Consider the following 21,087-nt stretch of genomic DNA (forward strand, 5'->3'; position numbering starts at 1 on the left):
TGCCAGTAGGAGGTATTCTGACAAAAGAAGTCCCTCCTTGTTGCTTAGAGGTGTTAAGAGTAAGTAAATAAGTAATATTGTGCCAGTGTAAGACAAGTATGACTAAGGCATTAGGGACCTGACAGTGTTAGATGCCAGTCTAAACAGACATAATTGCTGTACCAGTATGGAAATGATTGTAGTAGTTTAGTGATATGTAGAACTACTGATTATCAGTGACAGAGTTGAAGTCGGAAGTTTACATGCGTCTCAGCCAAATACATTTAAACTCAGTTTTTCACAATATCTGACATTTAATCCTAGTAGAAATTCCCTGTTTTTGGTCAGTTAGGATCAGCACTTTTATTTTATGAATGTGAAATGTCAGAATAATAGTAGAGAGTGATTTATTTAAGCTTTTATTTCGTTCATCACATTCCCAGTGGGTCAGAAGTTTACATACACTCAATTAGTATTTGGTAACATTGCCTTTAAATTGTTTAACTTGGGTCAAACATTTCGGGTAGCCTTCCACAAGCTTCCCACAATAAGTTGGATGAATTTTGGCCCATTCCTCCTGACAAAGCTGGTGTAACTGAGTCAGGTTTGTAGGCCTTGCTCGCACACAATTTTTCAGTTCTGCCCACAAATTTTCTATAGGATTGAGGTCAGGGCTTTGTGATGGCCACTCCAATACCTTGACTTTGTTGTCCTTAAGCCATTTTGCCATAACTTTGGAAGTATGCTTGGGGTCATTATCCATTTGGAAGACCCATTTGCGACCAAGATTTAACTTCCTGACTGATGTCTTGAGATGTTGCTTCAATATATCAACATAATTTTCCTTCCTCATGATGCCATCTGTTTTGTGAAGTGCACCAGTCCCTCCTGCAGAAAAGCACCCCCACAACATGATGCTGCCACCCCCGTTCTTCATGGTTGGGATGGTGTTCTTCGCATTCAAGCCTCCCCCTTTTTCCCTCCAAACATAACGATGGACATTATAGCCAAACAGTTATATTTTTGTTTCATCAGACCAGAGGACATTTCTACAAAAAGTGTCCCCATGTGCAGTTGCAAACCATAGTCTTTTTTAGGGCGGTATTGGACAGTGGCTTCTTCCTTGCTGAGCGGTCTTTCAGGTTATGTCGATATAGGACTCGTTTTACTGTGGATATAGATACTTTTGTAAGTATTTCCTCCAGCATCTTCTCAAGGTCCTTTGCTGTTGTTCTGGGATTAATTTGTACTTTTCGCACCAAAGTACGTTCATCTCTAGGAGACTGAACGCATCTCCTTCCTGAGCGGTATGACAGCTGCATGGTTCCATGGTGTTTATACTTGCATACTATTGTTTATTCAGATGAATGTGGTACCTTCAATTTGGAAATTGCTCCCAAGGATGAACCAGACTTGTGGAGATCTACATTTTGGAGGTTTCAGCTGATTTCTTTTGATTTTCCCATCATGTCAAGCAGTCACTGAGTTTGAAGGTTGGCCCTGAAATACATCCACAGGTACACCTCCAATTGACTCAAATGATGTCAATTAGCTTCTAAAGCCATGACATAATTTTCTGTAATTTTCCAATCTGTATCAAGGCAGTCAATTTAGTGTTTGTAAACTTTTGATCCACTGGAATTGTGATACAGTAAATTATAAGTGAAATAATCTGTCTTATCAATTGTTGGAAAAATGACTTGTGTCATACACAAAGTAGATGTCCTAACCGACTTGCCTAAACTGTAATTTGTTAACAAGAAATTTGTGGAGTGGGAGAAAAACAAGTTTTAATGACTCCAACCTAAGTGCATGTAAACTCCCGACTTCAACTATATATCATTCAGATCTATACTAAAGAAAGGACACAACACAGATTTTAAAGGTAATATTTTTTGGGAATGGTTTCTCTCGCATCTTCGCAATGTTGAATTTTTTTTTTTTTTTTTTTTTTTTTTTTTACTTGTCTAATGCAAGTCGTTTATTTAAATTTATTTTGTTCCTAACACCATTCCTCCATGTTTATTGGTAAAAGCAAACATGCTAGTGAGTTAGAAATCCATTTTACAAACAGAATAAATCAAAAATACATACACTTCCTGAAAATATAAACAATAACAAATCCAAAAAAATATTCTTCCAATAAGTGTTTTACATTTTACACTACCATGTCATAGTAGCGTCCACAAGGTTGTACAAACATTGGGAGAAAATCCTCAAAGCAATTTCTGAAATCTCACTGAATAGTCCTGCCATTAGATTTCTCCTACTGAAGTTATCAAGCAAAGGGCTGTTCATATGTTGCTGTGAAATATGCAATCCAAACAGGAAAAGCACATAGCAAACAAGAAGGGTACTGTGCAGTGAAAAACTACAATTTCTTATTCTCTGCAATTGTCCTTCTAGAGCAGGGTTCTCCAACCCTTTTCCTGGAGAGCTACCGTCCTGTAGGTTCTCACTCCTACCTTAATGAAACCCAAATCTAATAATCAGCTGGTTGATAAGCGGAATCAGGTGTTACAGCTGGGATTGGAGTGAAATCCTACAGGAGGGTCGCTCTTCACGAACAGGGTTGGAGAGCCCTGTTCTGGAGTCTGACTGGCATCCCTTTCTCACATTCCAATGGGCTTTTTTATTGATCTCCAAAAAGAAACATGTTGTGACCTAACTGATATAAAATTGTTATGCTGATAAAGTTATCGCCAAGCCTCACACTGATAGGACAAGTCAAAGTCGAGAGAGGAGTCTTACTTTCCTGTTACTCTTATCTCCTAACTTTCCCCAAGAAGACTGCAAAATGAAAGGTCAAAATACAATAGGGGCTACGGCAACATAACCGTATTCAGAGCTTATATTGAATCCAATGGTTGAGTCTTGAGTTACAACAGGGTGGTTGGTCCTGGCCAAATATGAAAGCATAACACGCTATAGGGTTCAATATCTATACTTCAGGGGCATCTCTAAAGAATTTCAGCTCTCCCTCTCTTGAATAAATGTAAATACAGTATGGAAATATAGATTTTGTTTTTCATCAATTATACAAGAGTTGTTAGTTAACACGTTCAGAGCCACCAACGTTTATCCACTTGCAGGACGGTATGGGGGGGATCCTCACTCATTAACATTAGGTGCCTCGCTTATGTGGAAATGGATTAACTGCTGATGTATGTAAATTAAGATGCGAAACTGTGCATGGAAACATTACCCATCTGTAACAAATGACTGGTTATTTGACAACTCTGTCAAAACCATACATTTTCCCTTGAAGATGAATCCTGGCAGAGATGAGTTGGTATAAATGTGTCTTTGATGTTATGTGAAGTGACGCCACAAGGGTTGGTTTAAACACAAACCTATGTTAAATAAGCAGAGTAAGTGGGACCTCTTTTCCTGACAATGTCCAGATTCATTCAAATGACTAAAAATGGGGGAAAAAAGTATCAAAGTAAATCCTATTGCAAACATTTACAACATTTACAGAAGAAAATCACTCATCTCATAAAAAGTCAGCCTTCTGCTGATTACGTAAGGCAAAATTAGAGATACAAATCAAATGTTCAGTATACATTCAAACAACATTGTCTACAGAAATCCAACACGTTTGACAATAAATGACTAGCTCCTCATCCAAATATGTCTTTGGCTTTCAGATGACTAAGGGAAGATGACTTGGGAAAACAGTTGTTACACACCATCTCAAAAGTGCGTAACAGTCTTGGTGTTCATATGTACATAAAGTGGCACCACACATTTAGTCGACAGCAAAATACTCAGGGGAATATCAATTGTATCTCGAAATTCAAGACGGAGGTTGTATCTAATTTGCAAGGGCATTTCAACAGGGGACTGTAAAACTTAGTGACCTCTGCTGTAGACCGAGACGGTGAGATCTGTGAGGGTGTGGCCGTCCCTGGACTGAGGACCTTTGAGCCTCGAAATTATAGACAACATTAGCCAAACAAGGGAGCGAAGGAAACCATAGCTTAAATATATATAAAAATAACTAGCTATTCACAGTAGTCACAAATGTTGTGTGTTACCGATTATCTAGTAACCACATCGAAACATACATCTATTTATAACGGTTTAGATTTTTTTCTCAGAAAAAGTGAGATTTGAATAATTATTCAGATGTTTGAAGAGACAAAACAGTCTGCCTTTTCAAGCTTCAAACGTATCATTAAAGGAACTGCTTTCTCTCATGTGTTTCATTCTTCAGTCTCAAAATACTGGAAATTGCAAAAAAAACAACAAACAAGTGATTTTGTTAAATCGGCTTGAATTTGTTAAAAAAAAGAAAGTAAATCCCACTAAAAGGTGTGACGTTCGTATTGCATTCATCGCCTCCATGAACGACTCTCGTACTCGTCATCCTCATCGTCGTCTTCCTCCATAAGCAGGTAGGGGCTGACTTCCTCCTGGAGGAATGAAATCAAAGAACATGCATTTTGATGTCATTAAAACATTGACTAAAAACGATCTATAATTCTGCAAAATAAATAAAAACTCACTAAATCAACCATTTTGCAATAGATAATTCGTATTAGGACACAGCTATGCTGCACTCTTATTTATATAATTTAATTCTGATTTATTAACATGACACGCTTTTCCAAAATGCCTAAATGGTAAAAAAAACGGGAAATGTATAGGGAGAGATGTATAGTAACATACCTTATTGGCCTCATCCTTCAACGACTCCTCTTCAGGCTCTGTGGACATGGATGGAGTCTTCGGCTTGTGCCATGAAATCTGTAGAACGCGACCTTTGAACTTTGCTCCTTGGTTTGCAGCCTATAAAATGTGAAAATTATCATGAAGGGTGAAATTCAATTCGAACTTGTGTTAACTGTCTGTTATAAAGGCATCCAAATGTTACGAGCTACTGTGTGTCACATCTGCAGGACATACATTCTCTGCTTCACTCCGGGTCTTGAACGTTATGACAACGCTGGTGGCATCCTGATCATGAAGCTCCTGTATCTCACCATATTTCTGTGCCAAAGACAAGAATACGAAACAGCCGTAAGTGCCAGTGGAAACTCCTTTACACATCTTCTCAGGCATTGTTTTTACTACTATAACGATTCATGCTTTGTGCCACAAGGATGAGTTCTAGCTCTGACTTTCCAATGTTAAAATAAGCCATTTTGGGGGAACCATGCAACTAGCTGAATAGGATAAGATGTGATGGTTGTATTTCCTTACCACAAAGTGAGGCAGCAGCTCCTCCTTCTCTTCCTGTGTGACTCCCATGATGGCAATGGCCCGGGGCCTGTGGTCCACCACCATGTGATTGCCCCCTCCTCTTCCTCCTCCTCTGTGTCCCCGTCCCCTGCCCCTGCCCCGGCCTCGGCCCCTGCCCCTGACGCCTATTGGATCGTCTACCTTCCCCCGCCCAGTCGGTATCAAGCCCAACCACGTGGCCTAGGGGAACACAGCCAACAAAGTCATCAGATACACAGCTACTCCTCAACATCACACAAAATGAGGTGCCACCTGGCAGTATTAGGAGAGTACCAGAGACAGATGTGGAAGCAAGAAAGACAGTTGTGCCACCTGGCATGTCCTCAGCAAACAGTGCCATGCAGCGTCAGTATCTAGGAATAAAATGTAATGCCACTCAGAACAAGTGTCCCCACAGGTCTGGTATCCATCTTTAATGAGTCCAAGGGAATATGGACCAGCAGGCTGATTGTGATGGGCCTGATGTCTTGGAGCGTCAGGTAGCCTACAGGTTAAGGGCGTAGGGCCATTAAACAAAAGATGGCTGGTTCGAATCCCCAAGCTGACTTGGTGAAAAATCTGTCTGTTTCCTTGAGCAAGGTACTTAACCCTAAATGCTCCTGTAAGTCACTCTGGATAAGAGAGTCTGCTAAATAACTCAAATGTAAAAATGGTGAATGCCAACACTCGTCCTTCCCCACCCCTCCTACTAAATGTCATCCCTCTATTTTCTTACAAGGAACACGAGCTCAAACTAATGAAATCAGATGCATCAATGTAGGATATGTGTTTCGTTAGGATTAGTTAGTGGGTGTCCTCTGGGCTTGGTAAGTGCCTGCAGTTTAATGTGCAGAAGAGGGATAAAGCCATGCATATTTCATGGAAGCTAATTGAAGCACACCAGGCTGGGAAAGCCATGCAGAGGTGTTGCCATGAGAAGAAAAAAACAACAACGAGTTTGTTGTTTAGAACCTGATCCTCTGACACCGAGGACGCGTTTTTCCTCTGGAATTGATTGTAGAATTTTTTCATGTTCCATATTTTTGGGGTGTGCCGGCAATGATTTTGCCCTGGCGCAGCACCCCAGCTAAATGATTGCAGAGGAAACACTGGGCAACATATGTGACTAGCAGCAGACGAGAGAAGCTGTGTGGCAAGGCATACGTTCACATCCAAGGTGATGTCCTGCTGCTCGCTTCAAACCATTATTCTAAAAAGTTGCACATTTGTTGGAGTTTTCTTGTCTGCCACTACTCTTTCAGTATCCCAGAACACTGCCACATTCCAGACATGGTCATCAGTTCTAGAGAGAGGACTTCCGAAAGTATGGATACTCCGTCTACCCACCTCAACCTGCAGCTGACCCAGTTTCTGCTTCAGGTCTGTCGTGTCCTCTCCAGAACTCATCTTCTTGTGGAAATCAAGCTCTGCATCCAGAAGCTCCTTTTGTTTCTGAGGGAAAGCACAAATCAAACAGAGCCATTGATATTACGTTTGGATTTCCACAATGCATGAACTACATAGTATAAGCAAATACTGTAAATGGCGGTGATGGCGCAATTAAGTAATTACAGCCCTATATGATATGGTAGGTAGACTCACATCTATCTTGGTCTTGGACTGGGCCGTGGAGTGGGAGGCTGGGTTCATCTCGTTCTGGAGCTGGGAGATCTTGTCGGTCAGATCCTTCAGAGTCTTCATAAGGTTGGCCCTCTCCTCTGGCTTCAATGTGGCCCGGTTCTTTTCAAGTCTGTTTATTAGAGCCTATAGGAGGAAGGACATGAGATTGACTAATCAGTGCTAGACAAGTAGGGTTTTCCAGGACAACACACAGGCTCTTTTGGTCTTACCGGTGTCCTTGGTTTTGATAGTGAATGGACAATGTGATGATGATCACTGCATGTGACTTATGTGCAACTGTAAAATGGAAGGTGGTGATGGTGGTATCCTTTAAATTATTAACTACACTGAACAGAAATATCAACGCAACATGCAACAATTTCAAAGATCTGAACCGTTTATAAGGGAATCAGTCAATTGAAATAAATAAATTAGGCCCTAATCTACAGATTCCCATGACTGGGAATACAGATACAATCCATTTGGAAAGTATTCAGACCCCTTCCCTTTTTCCACATTTTGTTACGTGACAGCCTTATTTTAAAATTAATTAAATCATTTTTTGTCCCTCATCAATCTACATACAATACCCCACAATATCAAAGTGAAAACAGGTGATTTGAAATTGTAGCAAATTTATTAAAAATAAACAGAAATACCTTATTTAGATAAATATTCAGACCCTTTGCTTATGAGACTCAAAATCAAGCTCAGGTGTATCCGGCTTCCATTGATCATCCTTGAGATGCTTCTACAACTTGGAGTCCACCTGTGGTCAATTCAATTGATTGGACATGATTTGGAAAGGCACATACCTGTCTATATAAGGTTCCACAGTTGACAGTGCATGTCAGAGCAAACACAAAGGTCAGAGACAGGAGAGGCACAGATCTGGGGAAGGGTACCAAAACATTTATGCAGCATTGAAGGTCCCCAAGAACAGTGGCCTCCATCATTCTTAAATGGAAGAAGTTTGGAACCGCCAAGACTCTTCCTAGAGCTGGCCGCTCAGCCAAACTGAGCAATCGGGTGAGAAGGGCCTTGGTCAGGGAGGTGACCAAGAACCCAATGGTCACTCTGACAGAGCACCAGAGGTCCTCTGTGGAGATGGGAGAACCTTCCAGAATCTCTGCAGCACTCCACCGATCAGGCCTTTATGGTAGTGGCCAGACTAAATCCACTCCTCAGTAAAAGGCACATGACAGCCCGCTTGGAGTTTGCCAAAAGGCACCTAAAGGACTCTCGGACCATGAGAAATACGATTCTCTGGTCTGATAAAACCAAGATCAAACTCTTTGGCCTGAATGTCAAGCATGGAGGAAACCTGACACCATCCCTACGGTGAAGCATGGTTGTGGCAGGATGTTGTGGAGGATGTTTTTCGGCGGTATTTACTGGGAGACGAGTCAGAATCGAGGGAAAGATGAACGGAGCAAAGTACAGAGAGATCCTTGATGAAAACCTGCTCCAGATCGCTCAGGATCTCAGAACGGGGCGATAGTTCATCTTTCAAAAGGACAACGACCCTAAGCACACAGCCAAGACAATGCAGGAGTGGCTGTGAATGTCCTTGAGGGGAGCCCAGTCAGAGCCTGGACTTGAACCCAATCGAACATCTCTGGTTAGGCTTGAAAATAGCTGTATAGTGACGCTCCCTATCCACACTGACAGAGCTTGAGAAGATCTGCAGAGAAGAAGGGGAGAAAGTCCCAAAATACAGGTGTGCCAAGCTTGTAGTGTCATATCGAAGAAGACTCAAGGCTGTAATTGCTGCCAAAGGTACTGAGTAAAGTGTCTGAATACTTAAGTGATATTTCCCCAAAAATGTTATACATTAGCAATAAATTCTAAAAACCTGTTTTTGCATTGTCATTATGGGGTATTGTGTGTAGATTGAGGGGGGGAAACTATTTAATCAATTTTAGAATACGGCTGTAACGTAACAAAATGTGGAAAAATGCACCCTATGCATCCGTTGGTCGGAGATACCTTGAAAAAAAAAAGTAGGGGTGTGGACCAGAAAACCAGTCAGTATCTGGTGCGGCCACCATTTCCCTCATGCAGCGCGATACATCTCCTTTGCATAGAGTTTAATCAGAATGTTGATTGTGGCCTGTGGAATGTTGTCCCATTCGTCTTCAATGGCTGTGCGAAGTTGCTGGATATTGGCAGGAACTGGAACACACTGTCGTACATGTCGATCCAGAGCATCCCAAACATGCTGAATGGGTGTACAGGTCCTTGCGACATGGGGCTGTGCAATATCATGCTGAAACATGAGGTGATGGCGTAGGATGAATGGCACAAAGGGCCTCAGGATCTGATTACGGTCTCTGTGCATTGAAATTGCCATCCATAGAATGCAATTGTGTTCGTTGTCCGTAGCTTATGCCTGCCCATACCATAACCCCACCATGGGGCACTCTGTTCACAACGTCGGCATTAACAAATAGCACTACCACACGTTGTCTGCCATCTGCGTGGTACAGTTGAAGTCGGAATTCATCTGTGTGAGAGCACACTTCTGCCAGTGGCCATTGAAGGTGAGCATTTGCCCACTGAAGTTGGCTATAATGCTGAACTTCAGTCAGGTCAAGACCCCGGTGAAGCACAAAGATGAGCTTCCCTGAGACGGTTTCTGACAGTTCTTCGGAAATTCTTTGGTTGTGGAAACCCCAGTTTCATCAGCTGTCCGGGTGGCTGGTCTCAGACGATCTCGCGGGTGAATTCAGATGTGGAGGTCCTAGGCTGGCATAGTTACACGTGGTCTGCGGTTGTGAGGCATGTTGGAAGTACTGCCAAACTCTCTAAAACGACATTGGTGGCGGCTTATGGTAGAGAAATTAAATTAAATTCTCTGGCAACAGCTCTGGTGGACATTCCTGCAGTCAGCATGCCAATTGCACACTCCCTCAACTTGAGACACGTGGCATTGTGCTGTGTGACAAAACTGCACATTTTAGAGTGACCTTTTGTCCCCAGCACAAGGTGCACCTGTGTAATGAGCATGCTGTTTAATCAGATTCTTGATATGCCACACCTGTCAGGTGGATGGATTATCTTGGTGAAGGAGAAATGCTCAATAACAGGGATGTAAACACATTTGTGCACACAATGAGAGAAAAATATGCTTTTTGTTCATATGGAACATTAATGAAATATTTTATTTCAGCTCATGAAACATGGGACCAACACATCACATGTTGCGTTTATATTTTTGTTCAGTATATATGTAATATAAACAACCATACCTTCTGGCATTCAATCTGTTTCTCAAGCATCTCCTGTTTTTTTTTCCTCATGTCCTGTTGCAACTTCAATGTCTCCTGAATGAACAAAGAACAAACCAAACAATTGATTAGAGTGGAATTTAGATTTTTGTATGAAAGGTGATGATACACTGAAGCTTATTCAAAATGCTAACAGCAAAACTGACTTGCCTGCTTCTTTTTCAAGACCTCCAGTTCTTCAAGTGCTTTGGCAGTTTTACCAAGTGACTTGGATGTTGCCTTGAGGACTGTGGACATGTAGGGTCCCTTCTGAAGGGCCCCAGAGGAGGCGAAGAGTGCCTAGGATAGAAAGAGACAAACAGACCCTTTGATTACTACCTTACCCCCTGTGTCAATCCACTCTCTTTGCCATAATACAACACCGTGCTGCAGACATGTATAGGGGCACACTCAGACCCACAGAGCATAGGAAATTACTGCTTACTGCTGCAGTGTCCGTGCTGGGGTGCAGGGAGTCCAGTTTGCCCGCGGCCACAGCCCCAACACCGTGGCAATGTTTGGGCACTGTCTTATTATTCAGCACATAGGCCCCGGGACTGTGCTGCTTTATCACCTGCTGGTTTATACAGAAAGATAGAAAGTAATGCATAGATGATGATCACTGCTGACCTGGAACTTAGAACTTCTCTGTTCAAAACCAAAACTGCTGGTTGAATGAATTAATGGTTTGACCAGCTAAGAAAAGTTTTTTTTGCAGTAGTCACAAGTGCGCTGTTCACCTTGTGGACGTTGGGTTGCTGTTGCGCCATGGCAGTGCTCTGGCTCGGTCCGTCCCCCTGACCCTGACCCATGCTCTGTCCCTGCTGCTGGGTGTTGGCCTCTCGGTGCCAGTACACACGGATGAAGCGGTTGTTGAGCACCGCCTCAATGCTGGAGATGGCCCGCCGTGCCTCTTCGTTGGCTGTGTACTGGATCAGAGCTGCCTCTGGGTCACCACCAAACACCACCTATTGGAGACGGGACAGGTCAAAGAAGATACAGGAAGTAGTGATATAGGCAAGCAGGTGTGTCCTTGATTACCCTCGAAAGTATGTAGACGCCCCAATAATGATCTAAAAAGTTCCTGTGTTTAGTGGTACAAATGATATCAAGAAATTGTGAGTAATGTGCTGTTGAGATAAAAAAAAAAAAAAGCAAATGAAATAGTCAACTACAGTCATGTTACTCTTACCTGAATATTCACAATGGTACCAAACTTGCTAAAGTGTTCATTCAATTTGGTGATGTTGTTGAGATCTCGGGGGATTTTGCGAACTTCCAACTTAGTGTTGACATAGTGATTCTTCTTGGGGAAGCCCCCGTGTTGGGGCTTGTTGTTGGGGAAGTTGAGTTGGTTGTTAGCCTGGTAGTTTGACCTGGAAGAGAATGACAGAAGTGAGTGACAGGGCAGAGGAGCCAATGACAGTGATCTGTGAAGCAGAGTTTGGGTCAAGTAACGAGTCATCTAAATCCAGGCTCTTACAGAGCTCAATTAAAACTGCCATTGAACTGGAATCGCTCACAACGCTGCAGTGGTGGAGGGTGGGTACTGTGAGTGTTCAGGGTGGCCCTTGTGTGTGTGTGTGTGTGTGTGTGTGTGTGTGTTCTTACTTGTCCATCCAGGGCTTTTTGGGCAGCTGGCCCTCTGTGGGCCCCAGGGGCCTCTTCCTGCTTTCCTGCTCGGTGCTGCTGTAGCGGGACACACTGCAGGGAACACTGGCCACTGCCGGCTCTGTCTGGATTACTATGTTAGCTGCTGGGAAAAGGAGAAAAGCAGTCGGTCGTAATGACACAGCTAGAATCTGGATGACAATAAGGATACGTAAAGTGATTCTAGCTGTTCGAGTTGTTTGATCATGTTCTCCAAATAAATTAACATATGGAACTCGTCTCATGTTTCGTATTGGTTAGGTGCAGAGGAAAGGCCCAATCTAAATAACTAAAGTGACTGTGTTAAGTAAAAAGGATTGATTAATTAAAGTGGGACAGGATAGACCCACATGTGATACCTCTGGATCCCTGGCCATCTCCAGAAGTGAGGCCAATGAGGTTGGGTCTCTGGGTCTGGATGCGGGGGATGAACTGCCTGTACTGGGGCCGGCTGGCTGCAGTGATGCCTGGAGACTCTGGGTTGTAGGCCTCTGGGTCGTAATTATCTGGCAACACAAGGGATGGGACACATCATTAGAAGAACTAAAACAGCATTTTACACTGTGGAGAGTGACAATTCCCAAACAGGCATATCTGTAATAACACCTACTTTAACTGTATGCATGCATGCATGCTTACAAGGAAAACCTAAGTATAACCATACTATTGAGCTCAATATTATAAAGTCTGATTTTTCTATATAATAGGCTATGGCTTGGGACTGTCAAGAATGCATGCACTAAACTAAAACATGGAGACACCCAGCGCAAGTAAAATAAATACACACACACACAGAGTTCCTCTGTCAAGTGTCTGTTCTTTTGCCCATCTTAATCTTTTCTTTTTATTGGCCAGTCTGAGATATGGCTTTTCTTTGCCTAGAAGGCCAGCATCCCGGAGTCGCCTCTTCACTGTTGACGTTGAGACTGGTGTTTTGCGGGTACTATTTAATGAAGCTGCCAGTTGAGAACTTGTGAGGCGTCTGTTTCTCAAACTAGACACTAATGTACTTGTCCCCTTGCTCAGTTGTGCACCAGGGCCTCCCACTCCTCTTTCTATTCTGGTTAGAGCCAGTTCGCGCTGTTCTGTGAAGGGAGTAGTACACAGCGTTGTACGAGCTCTTCAGTTTCTTGGCAATTTCTCACATGGGATAGCCTTAATTTCTCAGAAGAAGAATAGACCGACGAGTTTCAGAAGACAGTTATTTGTTTCTGGCTATTTTGAGCCTGTAATCGAGTCCACAAATGCTGATGCTCCAAATACTCAACTAGTCCAAAGAAAGCCAGTTTTATTGCTTCTTTAAATCACCACAACAGTTTTCAGCTAAGCTAACATAATTGCAAAATGGTTTTCTAATGATCAATTAGCCTTTTAAAATTATAAACTTGGATTAGCTAACACAATGTGTCATTGGAACACAGGAGTGATGGTTGCTGATAATGGGCCTCTGTACGCCTATGTAGATATTCCATTTAAAAATTTAAAAAAATCTGCCGTTTGCAGCTACAACAGTAACAATGTTTACATTGTATTTCCGAATAATTTGATGTTATTTTTAATGGACATTTTTTGTGTGCTTTTCTTTCAAAAACAAGGACATTTCTAAGTGACCCCATACCCATGAACGGTAGTGTGTGTGTCTGTGTGATATATATATATATAATTATTGTTTTGTATTAAGAGTAGAGAAATGGACTGCGTTTCAATTCATTCATTTTCTCACGTATGTGGGCAGGATTAGTCAAATAAAGTTTGCACTTATCTAATGTGCACCTTACAGCACCAACAGTAGATTTCCAGTTCAGAAACAGTGTGACCCTCTGGTCAACATATGTTATTGCACCCTAAATAAATTACTTGATCATACAGGCAAGGCAGTTGGACACAAAAACAAAACTAACACCACCACCCAAAAATGAAATAATTTGCAAAACGTGAATGAACCATAAACATTTTAAACCAATATAATTCCTCTGTCTTTCCTCACTTACTACAGTCAAACTGAACAATGCCATTTGGTTCACATTGATTTGAAAGATGCTGTATTTCAAAAAAAAAAAAAAAAAAAAAAAAAAACTGACAAAATGTAAAATAATATGGGAGCTATGCTTTAAAAGTACCACTTTTCCATGCCAATTGAGATAATCATAGCTGCTTACATTCTGACTGAGAATATTGGGGGTGTAGAGAGACTGAAGAAGATGGAGGTGGTGGAGGAAGAGGAGGTGGAGGTCCCACTCCAGGCGGTCCCAGAGAGGAGGCAGAACTCGCTCCTGAGTTGTTGGGAGTATCTATCCCACTTGCTGGTATTAATGGGGGCCCTATGGGAGATACAAATCCAAGCTAAACCCAGTTAATACTAGACAAAAGCCATTTACTTAAAACTCCTGAACAGAAAAGGCTAGGTAAAGCACAGACATGCAGTATAGGGTGAGCACTAGTGAGGGTAAGACAACAACAAAGACAGCTGTTTCTCTGAGGTGCATATCTGCACTGAACAATTTCAAAGATTTTACTGAGTTATAGTTCATATAAGAAATCAGTCAATTTAATTAAATTAATTAGGCCCTAATCTATGGATTTCATGGCTGGGCAGTGGTGTAGCCATGGGTGGGACTTGGAGGGCATAGGCTCACCCACTTGGCACCCAGGCCCAGCCAATCAGAATAAGTTTTTCTCCACTAAAGTGCCCTATTACAGACAGAAATAGTCCTCAGCAATGACATTGTAGGTAGCTTATGGTGGAGAAATACATATTACATTCTCTGGCAACAGCTCCGGTGGACATTCCTGCAGTCAGCATGCCAATTGCATGCTCCCTTAAAACGTGAGACATCTGTGGCATTGTGTTGTGTGACAACTGTACATTTTAAAGCGGCCTTATATTGTCCCCAGCAAAAGGTGCACTTGTGTAATGATCATGCTGCTAAATCAGCTTCCGGCAGGAATGAAGCCCTCAACCTTAAACAAATGCTAACGGCTTCCTACTCAATGACGTAAACCAGTGGTTACCAACATATTCTGAGTCTAGAACACCTTGAGTCAAAATGCAGGTCGATTGAATTATTTTTTAAACGTGACTTAAAAAGCCTACGCAATAACCTATTAAAACAATTCTGTAGCTATGCTTGAATTGCCCTGCCAATGTTCTTCTCAAACCATTTTGAAATGATATTTTAGGTATATGATCACACTGGCAATAGATAATTTGCTGAGCATAATAATTTTTTATTTTACTGGACTGATGGCTTGCATCTGATGGTCAACCTGAGGGGAGGGAGAGCGTATCAGTGAGGCTGCCTCTCACCCGACTCACCGTCCCTCCCTCCGCTGAGAAAAGGGGACAGTCTTCCAGCTGATGGCGAAACTCAAGTCGAAGTAGGGAGAACGTTCAACACTTTTTATAAGCCATAAAATGCGCAAAGTGTTGACAGTGCTGAATAACAAGTTAAACATGAAGTTACTAATAAAAACAGCAGTGCTTTGCTGTATTCGTTGAATCTCTATCTAGTCATGGTTTTAAAATCTCAGAGTATCAACTTTGCTGTGCGCTCAAGACTTATTTTTTACAGTCTAAGAAACTGTGCAGACACGGTGATCTGAGCTATCGGATTGGCCAGCAGTTGGCCTGTAGGTGCACTTGACTTGCACTCTGGGCCTGCCGGGTAGGCGGAATTCTACCTTCAGACACATGAAACGGTTCAAAATGGTCACACTTTGCCTTCCCAGCGCTAGGGCTGCTGAATCAAGTGCACCTGCCAGGCTTTATCGTTGTTGTTTTTTACAGAAATGTTTGGTGACCGACTAGGAACGCGATCGACCGGTTGTTGACCACTGATGTAAACAAACATCCATGCATCCTAAAATGACTCACCACATTAGGATCTAAAGTTAGGGCCCTGGGTTTTTCCTAATCATGTGACCTGACCAGGAAAAACACTTGGCCTTAACCTATGTCAAACACAGACTGGTAAGCATTCAGGGATCAGGAGTGATGGTCGAATTGGAGACGGCATCACAGCAGAGACATGGTAACATTACTCACCAGGAGGAGGCATAGGGAAGATGCCCGGTGGGGGCGGCTGGCCGTGGGGGGGCATGGGCATCCTGATGGCAGGGGGCGGCTCGGTCATGGGTGGCATGGCCATCCGGGCCGGCGGTGGCATTCCAGGTGGGGGAAATGGGATCATAGCGGGTAGCGTGACGTCGTCCACAATCAGAGGATCATTGCCGTGGTCAAAGGGACAGAGGTCACCACGCACACAGAAACCTTTCTCTGCAGAAGACAGAAAGGAAGATTGATGAAAATTGCTTAAAAACGATCAATTACATTCTTACCATAATTGCGCTCAGAATTGCTTTCCCCCAGTCATATAAAAAATGACATCAGCCCAAAATTAGATGCATTCTACTTTGCAACCATTTTGTTTAGAGCTCCTGATAACATCCAGGCAATTCTCTGAACCCTCAATGGTGGGGCAGAGTGAGAAATATCGCTGTGCTGTTGAGACTGTTGGATAAATATAAACAGTGTCCCATTGGAGAAGCGGCTCTAAGCCTGATCTGCACTCTCAGGGGAAGGATGTTGAACCTGGGTCATTAGTGGTGCTTTAAACCAGGCTCACACTTACTGAGGTTTAGAATGCAACCAACCTACCGCATTTAATTTCTTAAACAAACAATTGGCTGATATTTGTACAATTTGACTACTGTAGACACATGAACTTTACACTCTACAGCTAAGGCTCCTAGCATATACAATGACTAGAAGGCCATCCAAGGCCACCTGCTTCAATATTGACATCCTTTCACAAGTTTTTGCATGTATATTAGAAACTATTTTGTATATGGATGAGTTAGTCTTGTCGTTCAGTCACTAAAACCGATAAGAGATGTTCAGCTACATAAACAACAGGTCATTATTGTAAAAGAGAATGGGTTCTCAATGACTTACCTGGTTAAATCAAGGCACAAGTAAAAGCCAGATATTGTTGCTAGATTAACTGTAGGGCTAAGAGACATAGGTAACATCTAATTTCATAGCATAGACCTAAGATCAGAGTGAAATTAGACTATTTCAGTTGAAAAGTCTTTCTCCAGAATAACCCAGAGGTGAGCCCTTACCGTCGTAGTCGCGACAGCGGTGCTTGACTGAAGTGCTCTTGTTGAACAACTTGCCCTCCCTGTGATTGGAGTAGTAATTAGACCAGCTCTCCGTGGTGCTGTCGGGCAGGTGAGCGGGCGCTACCACGGTAACAGAGCTGGGGACAGCTTGGCCAGCAGAGGAGGGGAACTGCTGGGGGTGCTGCTGGGGGGTTGGCAGGAGAGGTGGCGGATGCTGGTGTTGCTGCTGTTGTTGGGTACCCAGGGACCCAGAGGTGGAGTTGAAACTCTCAGGCTCCTTCCTCTCCACTTCAAACTTTGACCTGTAATCTGTTGAACATACAGAGACACAGAGAAAAGCTTTAACCCAAAAGTCACAATGCGAACTTAACATTACTTTACACCACTGGTTCAAGGTTTAGTTTAAAAAAAACGTTGAAGTACTACTTAAGTCATTTTTTGGAGTAGCCATACTTGACTCCTATAATTATATATTTTTACAACTTAACTCCACCACATACCTAAAGAAAATATTTACTTTTTACTCCCATACATTTCCCCTGACACCCAAAAATACTCGTTACATTTCAAACGCTCACATGCAGAACAGCAATATGGTCCAATTCACACACCTATCAATATAATTTTTTGTAATCCCAACTGTAGTGTGCCTGTCTGTACAAAAAAATAATAATTGTGTCGTCTGGTTTGCTTAATATAAAGAATTTGATGTGTAGCATTTACTTTTACTCAAGTATGACAATTTAGTACTCTTTCCACCACTGTACTTCAGTACATTTAAAACCAGATACTTTTAGATTTACTCAAGTAGTATTTTACTGGGTGACTTTCACTGGAGTCATTTTTTATTAATGTATCTTCACTTTTACTCAAGTATGACAATTGAGTACTTTCCCACCACTGCCCAGAATTTATCATAATCTTTATTATGAGACATCCACACCACAGAGGATCTCCCCAGTACAAGTCCAATCAATAGGCTAATTTCTTGAATCTTACCTCTTCTTAGCAAAGATTTGTTTTCAACCTTTTAGGTTAACATTTGAAGTGAAGCAGATTTATCCATGTCCGCGCCCCTGTGAGTCTCACCTCTCCCTCTGCTGTGCTCCTTGTCCCTGTTCATGTCTCGGCTCCCACTTCGGCTGCGGCTCCTGCTACGGCTGTAGCTGCGCCCACGAGAGTTGCCTCCGCGCCGGTCATGCCTATCGCGGTGGGAATCTGTGCTTTTACCGTGACGGTCCATGTCACGCCGCTTGCGGTCGTCTCGTCTGCGGTCATCACGGCCCCTGTGTGGTCAGGCGATCAAGGCATGTCGGTTAGTTATTTAGCAGCACTTTTTATACAGTACCAAACTTTTCATGGTAATTTGTACTACTGATGTGACTAGCAATTCAACAATCACTATAACTACCTACATTGTGTGTCAAAGATCATTAGACATAAGGGCCTAATCAAACCAACATCTTGACCTCCAGAGAGCATCATCACTGTCAAGAGGTGAACTCACTGGAGAGAACCAGGAAAATAACAAAAACATAGATATCAGCCTTACCTTGACTCGTTGAAGTCAGAGCGGTTTCTCAGTGGACTTCTTCTCCTCCTGTTATCCCCCCTATCCTCTTCTACACTTTCAACCTTAAGATTAAGAAAATAACAATAATGAGCTATATCCCAACCATCAAAGATTGCAACATAATACAACGGAAAGGATTCTGCATGAAGCCAGTTTAACAAATGCCCTTACCTCCACAGCCTCCTGTTTTAGTACAGGGAGTTTGGTGTCCTCTTTGGGAACTTCCTTAGCAAGTGGATTACCCAAGTAGTTTTTGGTGGTCAAACATTCAAAGAGCTTATCAACAAATCCAGTGGTTTCTGTAATAGGTGAAGTATCAAGGCATAAGACTTTTATAAAAATTTCTCCTGAATTATTTCAGACTATCATTCAGTCACCTAAATGTTTCCACAATGGAACTACTAGTTTATGTGATGAAAAACAACACTGACATTAATGAGTTGTGTCCTACCTTTTTGTAAGAAGACATCCAGTTGATCTGCACAAAGTGCTTTTAGCTCTTTCTCAGGTTTGTCCTTCTTTACCAAAGCCACAACATAATTGGCTAAAGCAGAGGGGTCAGCATCACATCTGCAAAAGCAGCATTACCCATATTGCTCAGAACAGGGTTTGTATCAGACAATAATCATGTGTAGCCAAGCCAAGAAAGTTGCAATGGCAAGAAAGTTTGAGATTTTGAATTGAGGCAGCAGGTTAGACACTAATCTAGTTCTACCTAACATATATGTTAGCAATGACAACACACACTTATATAAACTGGGATGTCAGGCTTTCTAACTGGCTAGCTAGCTGGTTGGCTACAAATGCTAGACGTCACTACTAGCAGTGTCTAGGGGTAGCTAAGCTACCTTAGTCACTACATTTATAACTACGCCAGTCTAGTTCATTTAATATCCTAAGTTACCCATACGTCACAAGCCACACTTGCTGTGCAATAGTAATATCAATGATTATCGTTGATTGGGACGATGTTGATTGAGTTTAACTAGCCAACTTTAGTTAGCTGGTAGTCAGACAAAGTTAACTAGTTAGCTAGCTTTCCAGCTGGCTAGTTAGTTAATGTATTGCGGCAGCGACACCAAAACACATAACGTTATCTAGAATGCCTTCATGTGATTAGTGTCTACAATTTGCCCAACATACCAGATATGCAGAATGTTAAACGCCGTATAATTTACACAAACGTTCAATTGGTATTTGCACTGCCACAGAGCAAGCTAGCGGTGGCGTAGCTAGTTAGCGTGCTAACTCGTGCAAGCTAGCTAGCTAAGTGTCATTTCAATTCATCACTCACATTGGCTCCAGGAGTTTTGCGAGCCACGACTTCAAAGCTTCCACATTTTCTATGATCATCGTGAAAACGGCTTAATAATACTGACTATAAGTTCAAGGTGTGTTGTGATATTCCTACTTTCATCGTCTATAAATGTATATTAAGCTTAGGCCTTTACTAATCACTTCACTTGCAGGTCGGACGAGTTGCTTTACGTTCAAACACAGGCATGGCAACATAAGGTTCATTGCTATTTTGGATCATTGGGACGTCCCAACTCTGACGTTACCCCCATTGAAATTGAAAATGTTAAGGTTATGGTTTGATAAGGGTTAAGGTAAGATTTAGGGTAGTGATTAAGGTTCAGGTTAGGGTTAGGGTTAAGGGGTATGGACGTCCCAAGGATACCAAATAGCACTAACAGCGACATAACGTGCATGTCGTAAGCCAATCTGCTGGCCAAACCGAGGGGTTGTCACTAGTTATCACAGCCACAAGGTCTACAGAAAATCGTAAACATTAATGAAAACTAAAATTAGCTTTTTGGTCTTAATTTAAGGTTAGGGTTAAGCATACGTTTAGTAGTTTTGTCAAGGTTAGGTTCAAGGTTAGGTATAAAATCAGATTTTAAGAAGACAAGTTGTATAAATAGGCGGGGTTTATATATTTGTGGATGTGGTAACTCGTGACGACTAAACCAAGGGGTAACCATCATTCAACTTTTGTAGTAGGAAATATTTGTTTCTCTTTTGGTCCATTCAACAACAGAGCGATACGAACCTTGTTTCAGCAGGATGTTGTATCTATCTATACCTTATGTCATGCCTTATTGGAATGGATGTATTGATAATATCTGTTGGAAAAAAGTTTGGATGTTGCCACACACATACCTACTTGTTAACAAAATTAAAGAAGTTTCCTTTAAAATGATTCATAAATATTATCCTGCCAACCACTTTTGTAATGACCACCCATAAACAGTGTTGCATATTTTTTGGCATTGTATTCATGTAAGAAAACTGTGGCAAGACATCAGTAGATTTATAATTGAACACTTTTATGAAGGTCTTACACTATTATGGGGAGATGTACTGCTTGGATTCTTTACCTACGATAGGAATAAGCTGAAACATTTTTATGTAATTAATTTCATTATTCTTTTGGCCAAATTTCATATTCACAAATGTACATTTACTAACAGAAAAAAAACACATTTTCTTACCCTACAAAAATAAATTGAACTGTATTTTAAGACAATTAAATACTCTACTAATAAAAAAGCTGTTAGAATTATAAGTGTATGTATGTCCCTTAAGGTCTTTGTGTAATGTGATATTGTACCCTCTAGCTCAATTGTCCATTGTATATAATCT

The 21,087-nt window shown here is 41.9% G+C and overlaps 1 protein-coding gene across 6 annotated transcripts; it reads right to left on the reverse strand.

Annotated features, from left to right (window-relative positions):
* Positions 1–1,926: 1,926 nt before the first annotated feature.
* LOC135548798 (RNA-binding protein 27-like) lies at positions 1,927–20,056 on the reverse strand. Of its 6 annotated transcripts, none has more exons than XM_064978724.1 (21): positions 19,736–20,056; positions 18,893–19,011; positions 18,613–18,740; positions 18,421–18,503; positions 17,958–18,154; positions 16,869–17,177; positions 15,790–16,020; positions 13,904–14,065; positions 12,095–12,250; positions 11,706–11,850; positions 11,287–11,470; positions 10,835–11,062; positions 10,540–10,668; positions 10,266–10,394; positions 10,077–10,151; positions 6,808–6,969; positions 6,553–6,657; positions 5,188–5,406; positions 4,891–4,974; positions 4,654–4,773; positions 1,927–4,397 (listed from the first exon to the last, which is right to left on the reverse strand). In XM_064978724.1, exons 1-21 carry the CDS (start codon positions 19,792–19,794, stop codon positions 4,317–4,319), a joined length of 3,105 nt encoding a protein of 1,034 aa, XP_064834796.1. In that variant the 5' UTR covers positions 19,795–20,056; the 3' UTR covers positions 1,927–4,316. The 6 variants fall into 6 exon arrangements, with proteins under 6 accessions (XP_064834796.1, XP_064834795.1, XP_064834799.1 ...); XM_064978723.1 differs by having other exon boundaries at positions 10,540–10,671; XM_064978727.1 differs by having other exon boundaries at positions 10,540–10,671; positions 11,706–11,847; positions 12,104–12,250; positions 19,736–20,055.
* Between the last annotated feature and the right edge of the window lie 1,031 nt (positions 20,057–21,087).

This window comes from Oncorhynchus masou, chromosome 11 (assembly GCF_036934945.1).
Source record: "Oncorhynchus masou masou isolate Uvic2021 chromosome 11, UVic_Omas_1.1, whole genome shotgun sequence".
NCBI classification, from domain to species: domain Eukaryota; kingdom Metazoa; phylum Chordata; class Actinopteri; order Salmoniformes; family Salmonidae; genus Oncorhynchus; species Oncorhynchus masou.

What these genes read in the sequence shown, in the direction of transcription:
- LOC135548798 (XM_064978723.1), bottom strand. Translation starts at nt 19,794, where the DNA reads ATGATCATAGAAAATGTGGAAGCTTTGAAGTCGTGGCTCGCAAAACTC. An exon ending in TAAAACAGGAGGCTGTGGAG is followed by an intron (nt 18,504 to 18,612) that starts GTAAGGGCATTT and finishes CTTAATCTTAAG; the next exon opens with GTTGAAAGTGTAGAAGAGGA. An exon ending in CCAGCACGGACACTGCAGCA is followed by an intron (nt 10,395 to 10,539) that starts GTAAGCAGTAAT and finishes TTTCTATCCTAG; the next exon opens with GCACTCTTCGCCTCCTCTGG.